General features: G+C 36.6%; 1 protein-coding gene across 2 annotated transcripts; it reads left to right on the top strand.

Moving 5' to 3' along the window:
- Nucleotides 1-1,887: 1,887 nt before the first annotated feature.
- LOC121241501 (probable ribosome biogenesis protein RLP24) lies at nt 1,888-4,217 on the top strand. 2 transcript variants are annotated; one of them, XM_041139288.1, is made up of 5 exons: nt 1,888-2,250; nt 2,831-2,943; nt 3,451-3,564; nt 3,671-3,807; nt 3,890-4,217. In XM_041139288.1, exons 2-5 carry the CDS (start codon nt 2,863-2,865, stop codon nt 4,059-4,061), a joined length of 504 nt encoding a protein of 167 aa, XP_040995222.1. In that variant the 5' UTR covers nt 1,888-2,250; nt 2,831-2,862; the 3' UTR covers nt 4,062-4,217. The 2 variants fall into 2 exon arrangements, with proteins under 2 accessions (XP_040995222.1, XP_040995223.1); XM_041139289.1 differs by having other exon boundaries at nt 1,920-2,151.
- Nucleotides 4,218-12,291: the final 8,074 nt, after the last annotated feature.

The following is a 12,291-nucleotide window of genomic DNA, read 5'->3' as shown; positions in this document are numbered from 1 at the left end:
ATAAACTGCGCGTACGTTAACTTTCAATTTCAAATGGGCCGGGCTAAATTATACATTTTAGCTGAAAATGGGCCGTATGTTCTACTTGGGCCCAAAACTATTTACTATCACATTTTTATTTTGCTCGTACTAATAACATTTTACTACCTCACAATAATGTTTAATATTGAATTTGTTTTGTTCATAAAAAAAAAAAAAAAAAAAATTATTCTATATATAAACTTCAATCCAATCTTTTATAACTACAAATGTTCAGTAATTAGTAGAACATGATGAGTATCCAATCTTTTAAATAGAATTCTAAGGTCAGACTTGCAACACCAAGACCCACAAATTAAATTAAATAGGAAAAAAAAAAAAACTAGATTTTTAATCTCAGCTCGGTTTCGATTTAAATGAGATGAATACATCGAAGTCTAGGTATAAGAAATAATATGAGGAAGATTTAAATGCAGGTTTCATATTTTGAAGCAAACCTAACTTACTAACATTTGAAGATGCAATAAAAATATCAAATTTGATTTTTCTTCTTAATGAAATAGAGACTGTAAGAGTACTAGTAGTGAAATCAACAAATTTTAGACAAAATTTGGATAAAAAATTCACTTTTATAAATTTAATTAGTCACTTTTTAACAACAGCAAATAAAATACTTAACAAATCTATCACTATTCTATTAAAATTTTGATTTTGATATTTTTATTTATTTTAATTTTAATTATAATTTAAATATTTATTCGTTATTAAAAAAATATATATTATTCTTTTTAACATTCAAATTATTTCTAACGGATATAATTTTTTAACGGTATTTTTTTACCAGGCTCATATTCTTTCAAAATTCCTGTCACACACTTATAAACTGAGGATGTGACCCAGTTCAGTCAAACATGCCCACCGCCAGTATTTCGTAACTAGGGATGCTTTTCACGCTTCGTTTGTTTCTCCAATTTATCTCAATTCATTATTATAATTCTTTCAAATTTTAATATAAAATATAATAAATAATTTAACTTTTTCAAATCTTAAAATAATAAATTAAAAAATAATATTATAACAATATTTTATTATCTCAACTCAACTCAGTTCAATATTTAAACGCAACAAATGACCATACATACATTTCAAGAAACTACGCAACAGATATTTATTTGGTATACAAATCAAATTTCAGTTAATCAAATACCACCTGAAAAAAGATGAATTTTTTATGATATAATAATATTTGGCCAGCAAGAGGAGCTGACCAAATTGGCCATTAAAAATAATGAAAACTAAAAGTTTTGCTCATTTGTTGAGTCCATTATAATGAATTGTTGTATAATCCAACTAAATCTTGACCAAAATTTGGTTAAATTGAATCCACTACTAATGCTCTGAGAAGATGCAAAATAGCTAACCGCTTAAACTGTACCATGTAAAAAAGAGAACAAAAAATGTAAGAAATAAATTATCATAGGAATAGCAATGAATTAACTACATATTTATCTACGTATAACTGACTTGTAAAAATCTATGATCGATAATATATAATTTAGAATTTATTTATGATTATAAATATTAATAATGACATAATATATATTTAAAACATGAAGATATTATATTTTATTTATTTATGAATTTTATAATATAAACTATAATCTAGCATATCTGGAAATATTTTATCTTCATAAAAATTTTATAAACAAATGGTATCAAATAAGATGAAAAAAAAATATAGATCATTTGTGATTTGTGATATAATTTGTAGATGGATTATTTTTTAAAATAATGTATTTTTCATATGTAAAGTGTGAGACTTAAAAATCGAAGACCAATCCGTGTAGCAGCCCAGCCCATAAAAAAAAATCCAAGCCTTACGTAAACGGCAGCGTTTTAGACGTAGGGAATGAAAACCTATGTTTTTCTTTCTTCTCCTCTTCCCTCCCATCTCTCTCTCTCTCGCACCGCACACTTCAGACCCCCTCTTTTCTTCCCTCCTTTCTATCCCTCACGCCCCTTCCTTCTCTTCCTTGCGCCGACACAACCTCACAGCCCCTCTCGCTCTTCTCTCCCCTCCCTTCTCTGCCTCGCGTAGCAGAAAACCTCACAGCCACCATAGATCGACGGAAGACAGTACCTACAGAAACACTCCCTCTTCCGAAGCTTAAGGTGGGAAAACCATAGACCCTGCGATCAAGCTCCTCGGGAAGACGATCCCGGTGGCTGGGATTCCGACCAACGGCTCCATAAACAATTCCGAAGCTTAAGGTGTGAAAAGTTAGTGGGTCGGTCTTAGCTGGGGGGGCTTGGTTTGGAGAATTTGTTGACTTCGAATGCTAGGGTAGTTTTGTTTGTAGATGATGGTTAGGGGTTTTTCTTTGGATCTGCGTTGGTTTCATGCATATGCATACTGAAACACTCCCTCTTCTCTTTTCTGTGTTTGTGGGTTTTTTTGGCTCGTGTGTATTTTGGCCGATTGATCAAATTCTTCGTTATATTTGTTACTAGTTTGAGCTGGACTGTTTCAGTTCGCAACTTGATTCATATCTTTCCCTAAGTTCCATGCATTCAAATCATAGATTCAATGGCATTTCTACATCAGTGTTTTTTTTTTTTCCGCTTTGCATCTTATATTTGTTGCTCCAAATCTAGATGGATGAAAAGAAACAGAAGAAATTATAAAACCTACAGTGGAAATTTTTGCTAACGGAAATTTCTTGGATGGGGATCCCTCATCCATTAGCTATAACGAATGTTAAAGGTGAAGAATGTAAAACGTTAATCGACTTTTTGGGTTTCTTCTTCATGACACGTTTTTTAACTCTTCTATTCTAACCTTTTCTTTCAGGAACTTGGATTTTCTAGTTGGTTGAAAATAAGATGAGGATAGAGAAGTGTTGGTTTTGTTCCTCCACTATCTATCCAGGGCACGGTATTCAGTTTGTCCGCAATGATGCAAAGGTATGATGCTCTTTTTTTTTTTTTTTTTTATCGTAATTCGCTATCCTCTGTCTATTCTATTGTTCTTTGTAAAGTTCAGTCTGCTCTGCACAATCTGTTCTTTATTTTGCTATGCTATACGAATCATGTCTGTTGTCTATGTTTGCCTCTGCTGCTATGTAGTCTTTTTTGCTTACAAAATTAGAGTCAATCATGTGTGATTCATCTTCTGGCATAAGTTCCATCAGTTAGATCACTGCCAATTACATGTTTTTAAGCTGTTGAATGTGTCTTTCAAGGATATTCTCTTAATGTAAAACTGCAATCAGATATTTACTATTTGGTAATGTCAAAGTTTATATGTTGCTTCACTAAAATTCTTTGTCCAGAGTAAATGAAAACCTTTTGAGGGGTTAAAGCTAGGTAGCATGCCTTCTAAAATGCTGTAGTCTGTTGTTGCCGAATATCCTCCGTTGGTTCATATTATTATTTTGTGCCCACAATCTCTTACTTGTGATCTTTTTGTAGATATTTCGTTTTTGTAGATCCAAATGCCACAAGAATTTCAAGATGAAGAGGAATCCTCGCAAGGTGAAATGGACTAAGGCCTATAGGCGGTTACATGGAAAGGACATGACTCAGGTAAACATGCTTGTTTAGTTTATCATTCAAAATGCAACATTGCTTGGATGAGAAAAGATTTGGTGGTAATATGGGTTTTTTTGTTCCGATTTCCTTATTTTTGCAGGATTCTACCTTTGAGTTTGAGAGGAAGCGGAATAGGCCAGAGAGATATGACAGGAACGTTACGGAAAACACACTGAAGGCCATTAAGACGATTGATAAAGTCAGATCAAGGAGGGAGGCTAAACACATTGAGAGGAGGTAATATGTTCTCCTTATATAAGCTCAAAAGCGTAATTAGGTTTATCAGTATCATTTAACGTGTAACTGAAAATATTTGCAGAAAGAAGGGAAAGAAGGCCCAGCAAATGAGAGAGGCAGTAAAGGAGCTGGAACAGAGCATCAGCTTGGTCAAAGCCCCATCTGTTCTCAAGGAGGACCCATCTCTCACTCTTCCGAAGATCAAGGTCAAGGTGTCCCAAGCACTGGCAGAGAACCAACCTATGGAAGAATGACTCCATCGATCATTTTGTTGCCTGCGAAAGGGTTGTACCTGCTCTTCAAAATATTTGTATTGTGCTTTTATTTGTTGTTCTGCGCATAGGAAGTACTCCTCTCCCCATCCGATATTGTAGATCTTTTTGAGGATTTTGTTTCGTTGAAAAAGAACCACAAAAAAAAAAAAAAAATATGTTTTTCTATATAGTTTATTTGATTTCAATGCTACTTGCAAAAAAAACAAAAAAAGTAGGTTTATTTGAGGTCTGCTGATAACACGATTCAAATGGCAAACGAATTTAATCGGAGAAATAAATGATTGTGATCGACCCATTTATGAAGAAAGTATCCTAGAGTTTTCCACATTCTATTTTGAGTAATGTAGATATAGTTATTGCATCGTGTACTCCTTTTAAAAGGAAAGGTTTATTATTAAAAAATTAATTTTTTAATATGGGTTCCAATATTTATAACTTTTCTAAAAACAGATTTCTCTTCAAGAAAATTGATTGACGTTCTTTTCTTCTTGCATCGATGCCCTTGTAGGTGTAGGTTTTTATATTGTCCAGTGTTCTCCTGTTTGTTACGATGAAACGTTTTTGTTTTAATTCTTGAGTGTAAAGAATCTGATAAATCAAAGAGTATTTTTTTGAGACCTAATAATGGAGGCAAAACAATCTTGGAAGACCAGGATATTTTTTTATTTTTATAAAGGGGATGGGGGTTTTCCAACTCGGCCAATTTTTTATTTAGAGGATCGGATTATATATGTCATCAAGTCTTCATGCTTTTTTTTTTTTTTTTTGATGAAAATAATCTCATTTCATTAATGAACTAAAATTATAATTGTGACTTATCAATATATAGAAAAATTCAGACTATAAGTCAACTACGCATAAGCTCTGGAGCTTTTCTACACACAAATTTATTTGTGATGGACATTGTCTTAACTTCTTAATAAACTCACTCCTAACAGAAAAAGCGTTCTGTAGACAGAACTTGAAGGCTCCTCTATCCTCCTAGGGAGGAAGAGTACGGGATACTGCTATGGACACTAAATTCAATAACTTATTTCTATTTTATTAAAAACTAACAACAAGTCTTCATGCTTTTGGCTGCAGGACAAGGACGTTTTGATAAAGAGTCGCAAAAAATCTATGGTTGTTACAATTGCATCCAACTAATAAATAAAGTTAATAAAATCTCTTGAGCTGTATTTAATAAATAAAAACGTTGTTGGAACAAAGGACAACTTACTTTTTTTTCTTTAGGAAACTATTTTCAGTAGGTAGGTAAGCCTTCTCAATTAACATGGAACATGCGCAATGCGAATGGATGGATGGATGGATGGATTCAATAATGTTGACAGAGAAAACCCAGCTCTCTCTCTCTCTCTCTCTCATAGGATCTTCATGTCGAAGTTTGTGGAGCTGTTGGATGCTGGGGTGAGTATAGCGGCAAGGTTTCATTCTCACTGCCCCCAAACAGGCCGCATGTACTACCACCCTCCGGCTATCTCCGACAAAGACCACCACCCATCTGGTGTTGCCTTTGGTCGCAACAATGATATGTGACTGTTATGGAGGTGAAGAAGAAGAGAGAAAAACTAACTATACTGACTTGGCAAGAGCTGTTAATTCTCAGTCTTAACACGATCTAATCATCTTTATTCGAAAATCAAGATTGCCGTGTGTGCGCAAACAATTATAGAGAGGCCTAATCTTTTGGCCATGAATAAATCCTACGTATAAAAATAAATTTATAAATTGACGTGACTTAACGTGATATGTTAGATTGTAAAACTATTTTTATTATAAAATAGATCTAATTAATATATCCTACAAACTCATCTCAATTTGTAGATTTAATTATTTTTATAGTGACATTTGGATGCTAAATGATCTATTAGTACCTGTCTGTCTGAAAGATATAATATAGTGTAACGTACGTAACTTTCTGCTTATATATGTATATATATGTTAATCTCAGGCAAATAAATACTACGAACTTGCTACCAACTTTTATGAGTTTGGCTGGGGGGAATCATTCCATAATGCACCCAGGTGGCCGCCAGCTTTCAAGTTTCAAGCTGCAGCATTAATGCAGCATATATAATTTCTTTGGCCTACATGATTGATAATTAAAATCTAACTATTTTGATGCTTTTGTTCTTGAAGATGGAAAGGGGAGACCATTCGAGCAAGCATCAAGCGATCTGAGCACTTTCTTGCTTTACAACTAGGCCTCAAGCCTGGGCAGAAGGTTTGTTACTGAAAAGCAATATATATTTACATTCAAGCTCTCTGTTATTGTGAACCACGCCACGAAAAAAGATCGCAGAATAAGAGAGGGAGCAACACTGTGTTTTACATTCAAGTTCTAGAAGACAGTTTTATTCTTAAATCTAGTATTTTACTATTTTACCCTTGTAATTTAGTTTTAGATTTCAAAGTGTAAGCACGTAATTGGAGGAGTTAGTTACCTGTTTGAAATGATTATGGGGAGGTGGGGGAACACTGAGTAGGTATTGATGAAAATTGTAAGATTTCCGTAGTCTGGAAGTTGGGTGTGCCTCGAACAATGCCCGATTATCAATACAATTTCCTTGAATCACTCTCTTGTACAATTTCTGTCGTCATATATTATACAAATTGCAAAGATCTTTACAATTGGTATCAGTTGCACTGATCATTGATGGCTGACAATACCAAATCCAAACACCAAGAGGTCCTTCAACGCCAGAATGCCCATGAAGAATGAATGCATGCCTAGAAAGAAAGGATGCATGCCATGCGGGAGGATATTGCCCAGCTAACTGAAATGGTCCGCACCTTGGTGACTAACCAGGCTGCTTAGGTAGTTTAGAGGGATCCAGACCTGCACCATGACTGGGAGCTTCATGACTTACGCAGGAAAGGCCAGAGGGGGGTGAGACTTGATTTTTCTCATTTTGATGGGAACAACCCAGCATGTTGGGTTTTCAAGGCCTCCCACTATTTTGAGTATCATCAAACATCACCTGCATAGAGATCATTAATGGCATCATATTACATGGACGGAGAAGCACTAATATGGTACCAAGATGCAACAGAGACTGGTCAATGTAACAACTGGGAAACCTTCACTAGAGCATTGTTGACTCGATTTGGACCAACAACCTATGGCGATCCAATGGAAGCACTCACACGGCTTAAACAAGTTACCATGGTAGTCACCTATAAGGCTCAATTTGAAGCACTTCCAAACAGGTTGAGGGGTCTCTCAGAAACACACAAGCTGAGCTATTTTCTGAGTGGGTTGAAGGATGATATTCGACTCCTCATTTGGATGTTGAACCCACGGAGCCTTAATGCTGCATTCGGCTTAGCCAAAATACAAGAGGAGTACCTGGCTAGCTCAAAGAAATCTATTAGGAGCCGGGTGGAGAAGAGTATTGGTTCATCAGGCTCGAGTTCCATCTTTGGGCCTTAATTTAGTCAACCACAAGTGCATGGACAAAAACTTTTTAAACCAAGAAGGTAGATCTCTTAAGCTCAAATGGATGAGAAGAGAAAAAAAATGGATGTGCTATCATTGTGAAGAGAATGAAACCCCTCCCATATATGCAAGTCATCAAAAGTTTATTTGCTTCAAGGGTGTAAGGAATAGGGGTGTAAAAAAAAAACCGGTGAACTGATAAACCGGACCGAACCGGTGGGTTTGGTCTGGTACAGAGTTAGGTTCGGTTCGGTACCGGTTTTATTTTTCTTAAAACAGGTCAAAATTGATTCGATTCCCATTTTTCTTTTTCTAAAACAGGACCGAACCGAACCGGACCGGTTCATATATATATTATAATTTTTTATATTGTATATAATTATAATTATATATAAAATAGTTTTATATTATATGATAAATTATTAGTTAATATAATATTAAATTTTAAAATCTTATATCACTATAGTCTATAATATAATATATCACAATAGTCTATAATACAATTATAATATACATTATAATATACTATAATATATTATCACTATAATATTATATACTATAATATACTATTTTTTATATACTATTTAATATAGTATATAATATGTTAAAACCAGAAAATCGGATCGGAACCGGTAAAATCAGAAGTACCGGTATAGGGGGTAACTGGTGCAGAATCAATTTTTAAAAATATAAAACCGGTGCATGCCAGTTTGGTCCCAAATTTTATTCAAAACAGGACCAGTTACACTCCTAGTGAGGAAGAAATGAAGGATAAGGGGGAAGAAGTTTATTTCGATTCATAAGAGATGGCGAACACTCAGCAAGGGGATAAAGTTGAGAAGAAACTCAAAATTTCATTTAATGCCATCATTGGTACTCCAAACCCAAAACCATGAGGCTACGTGGCTCGATTGGGGAGAAGTGCTGGTTGTCTTAGTAGATTCAGGAAGCACACACAACTTTCTAGATCCTTCCATTGCAAAAAAGGCTAAACTTTTGGTGGATCCAACAAAGAGGCTCCCGGTTTGTATTCGCAACCCATCTCAACTCATCTCAATTCATCTCAACTCATTTCACTATTATTTATTACTATTCATCAACTTTAACTCACAAATCTCATTACGATTCACAACCCATCTCACTACTATTCACAACCCATCTCAACTCATCTTCGAATCCAAACGACACCTAAATGTAAGAGTGGCCAGTGGAGACATAGTGACCAGTGAAGGGGTCTGCTAGAAGGCACCTACAAAACTGCAAGGTACTCGGTTTATCATTCCGTTTTATTTGTTGATTTTTTTTGGGGGGGGGGGGGGGGGGGGGGGGGGTGATGCTGTGTTGGGAATACATTGGCTATAAACCTTGGGGGTGTATTACTTGGGATTTTTCGAAGTTGCTTAAGGGGTTTTAGTGGGAAGGTGGAGTTAGTGGGCCTAAAACTTCGAAAATCATCCCTTGAGGAAGTCAAAATGGTGATGTTAAGTAGTATGAATGACTCTAAGGGGGTTTTAATTCAACTATGTGCTATGGATATGCGACCACAACTGGACAGTGAAATAGATAACCCTCTTAACAGTAGGATAAATTTGTTGCTATAGCAGTTTAAAAGAGTTTTTGAAGAACCTGTAGGGTTACTACCGGAGAGAGCCCAAGACCATAAAATTATTCTCAAAGAAGGGACCCCTCCTGTTTCAACAAGGCCTTATAGATACCCAAAAGACAGAAATCGAGAGAATTGTGACTAAGTTGCTAAAATCTGGAATGATTAGACCTAGTTCTAGCCCATTCTCCTCACCTGTTTTGTTGGTCCAAAAGGCGGATGGGAGTTGGCGCCTATGTGTGGATTATAGGGCCCTAAATCAAGAGAAAGTTAAGGATAAGTTTCCCATCCCAGTCATCGATTAGTTGTTAGATGAGTTATATGGCTCGGTTGTGTTCTTAGAGATGGATTTGAGGTTCAGGTATCATCAAATCAAGGTGGTCCCCGATGATGTTTCCAAAACGGTCTTTCTCACCCATGATGGCCATTATGAGTTTTTGGTGATGTCCTTTGGTCTCACCAATGCACCCTCGACGTTCCATAGGTTGATGAATGAAATTTTTAAACCATTTTTTAGGAGGTTTTTTCTGGTTATTTTTTACGATATTTTGGTGTATAGCTGCAATTTAGAGAATCATTTAAACCACCTAAAACAAGTCTTGGAAGCCTTATCTCATAACCAGTTGTATGCTAAAATGTCAAAATGCAAGTTTGGGATGCATGAGGTGGAGTATTCAAGGCATGTAGTGTTAGGAGAAGGGGTGAAGGCTGACCCGAACAAGGTGGCATTGATGATAGATTGGCCAATTCCTACAAACTTAAAGACCCTAAGAGGTTTTTTGGGGTTAACAAGCTATTACAAAAAGTTTATAAGGAACTATGGTCATATAGCTGCTCCTCTAACAACTCTTTTAAAGAAGAATGCATTTACATGGAACCAAAAGGCCACTGTGGCTTTTCAGCAGTTGAAAAGGGCAATTTCCCGGCCCCCGATTTTAAAACTTCTTGATTTTATACAAACATTCATGATAGAATGTGATGATAGTGGATGTGGTATAGGCCTATACCACATCTCTTAATGCAGTTTCTTGGCCTCCTAGGGGTAGTTCTTATGCAAGGTGGATATCTTCTCTCTTATTTCAGCAAGGCCTTGAAAAGGAAGGCTTTGGCACTATATATTAATCTATGAAAGGGAGCTACTTGCACTAGTGACAGCTGTACAAAGGTGGATGCCCTACTTATTGGGCCTATCTTGTATTGTAAAGATGGGCCAACAAGCATTAAATTTTTTGCTAGAATAAAAGGTGGGAACTACAGCACTACAAATTTGGGTCATGAAACTCATGGGGTACGAGTTTAAAATTGAGTTTAAGAGGGAGAGGGAAAATAAGATGGTAGATGCTCTCTCTAGGAAGCATGAGAGATCTGATGTAGAAGAGGGTATGTTGGCTATTATCTCATTCCCAACAGTAGATTGGATAGAGGAACTTAAACAGAGTTACTCTTCTGCACTTGAGTTACTTGAATTGTTGAGTAAGTTCCAAGCTAAGCAGGAAGTATAGAGAGGTTACACACTACATCAGGGAGAGGGGGAGGTTTGTGATAAACCCTGAATCTGCATTTAAAGAGAAGGTCCTACAGTTTATACACAACAACCTATAAGCAGGCCACTCCGGGTTCCTTAAAACCTATCAGAGAGCTAAGCGAGATTTCTTTTGGCATGTCATGAAGAAAGACATCAAGAACCAGGTCAGATGCTATGATATTTGTCAGGTTAACAAGCATGAAACCACCCCCTACCCTACAAGCCTCTTACAACCCCTATCCATACCAGATCAAGCTTAGGAAGAAATCTCCTTGGATTTTGTGAAGGGCCTTCCATCATATCAAGGAGCCAATGTTATTTTCGTCGTGATAGACAGGCTCATGAAATATGGTCATTTCATGACCTTATCATATCCCTACACTGCCATTGATGTAGCACATGTGTTCTTAAAAGGAGTGTTCAAGCTCCATTGTTTTCCCAAGGCCATCATCTCAGATCGAGATCCTACTTCCTAAGTTCCTCTTGGAAGACATAGTTTTCATTGCAAGGGACTTCCTTAAACTATAGCTCGGCTTACCATCCTCAGAGTGATGGTCAAACCGAAGCCTTAAACAAGGCTATGGAGGGGGTATTTGAGGTGCTACGTAGGTACTAAACCGAAGTAGTGGGCTCAATGGCTTCCTCTAGTAGAATAGTGGTACAACACTTTGTAGCACACATAAGCAAAGATGTCACATTTCGAGGCAATGTATGGGTACTAGCCTCCTAAACTCACTGCATACGTTCCTGGTACGACTTCTAATGACACATCTGATAAATTACTGAGAACCAGGGAATAGATCAAGCTAATCTTAAGGGAAAATCTCAACTTTGCTCAACAAAGGATGAAAACATATGCGGATCAACGAAGAACAGAGAGGGAATTCACAATAGGGAAGTAGGTATACCTTAGGTTACAACCCTATCGCCAGAAGTTTGTAGTGGCGAGGCACAACCTCAAGCTCTCGCCCAGGTTCTACATCCCTTGAAGGTGGTTCAACGCCTTGGTGTCGTGGCCTATCACTTGGATCTGCCTTCAGAGTCGAGGATACACCCCGTTTTCCACGTCTTCTGCCTCAAACGAAAGTTGGTATCTCAGGTACAAGCCCTCCCTTCATTACCACCAATTAATGAATCTGGAAAAGTTCAACCTGAACCTGAGATCGTGCTGGATCACCGCATCACACGCCATGACAACAGAGCTCTTACTGAAGTATTGGTGAAGTGGGTTGGAGCTTCTGTCGAGAAAAATACTTGGGAAGTTTTAAAGAAACTCTAGAATCTTACACACACTTTGTGGGCAAGGTTCTTTAAGTGGGTGGGTCAATTATGAAGCCTATGAGGATTGGGTCAAAGTTGATGGGATGATGAAGTTGGCTAGAGGATGATTTAGAAATGGGCCATGGACCATTACTTAAACGAGCTATTTTGAAGTTAAGCCACGGAAGAAGATTGTAGAATAAGAAAGGGAGCAACGCTGCATTTTACATTCAAGTCTAGAAGACAATTTTAAGTCTAGTATTTTACTATTTTACCTTTGTAATTCAGTTTTTAGATTTCCATGTGTAAGCAAGTAATTGGAGGAGTTAGTTACCTGCCTAAAAGGGTTATGGGAAGGTGGGGGGAACACATTATAGGTATT

The sequence above is a fragment of the Juglans microcarpa x Juglans regia genome, chromosome 7S (genome assembly GCF_004785595.1).
Source record: "Juglans microcarpa x Juglans regia isolate MS1-56 chromosome 7S, Jm3101_v1.0, whole genome shotgun sequence".
Lineage (NCBI taxonomy): Eukaryota > Viridiplantae > Streptophyta > Magnoliopsida > Fagales > Juglandaceae > Juglans > Juglans microcarpa x Juglans regia.
The sequence above is the reverse complement of the archived record's forward strand: the minus strand, read 5'-3'. Positions and strand labels throughout refer to the sequence as shown.

Bases quoted from the DNA above. Each gene is read 5' to 3' on its own strand.
- LOC121241501 (XM_041139288.1), top strand. From the start codon at position 2,863: ATGAGGATAGAGAAGTGTTGGTTTTGTTCCTCCACTATCTATCCAGGG. The intron at 3,565-3,670 runs GTAAACATGCTT...TTATTTTTGCAG, and splicing joins ATGGAAAGGACATGACTCAG to GATTCTACCTTTGAGTTTGA. The intron at 3,808-3,889 runs GTAATATGTTCT...AAATATTTGCAG, and splicing joins GCTAAACACATTGAGAGGAG to AAAGAAGGGAAAGAAGGCCC.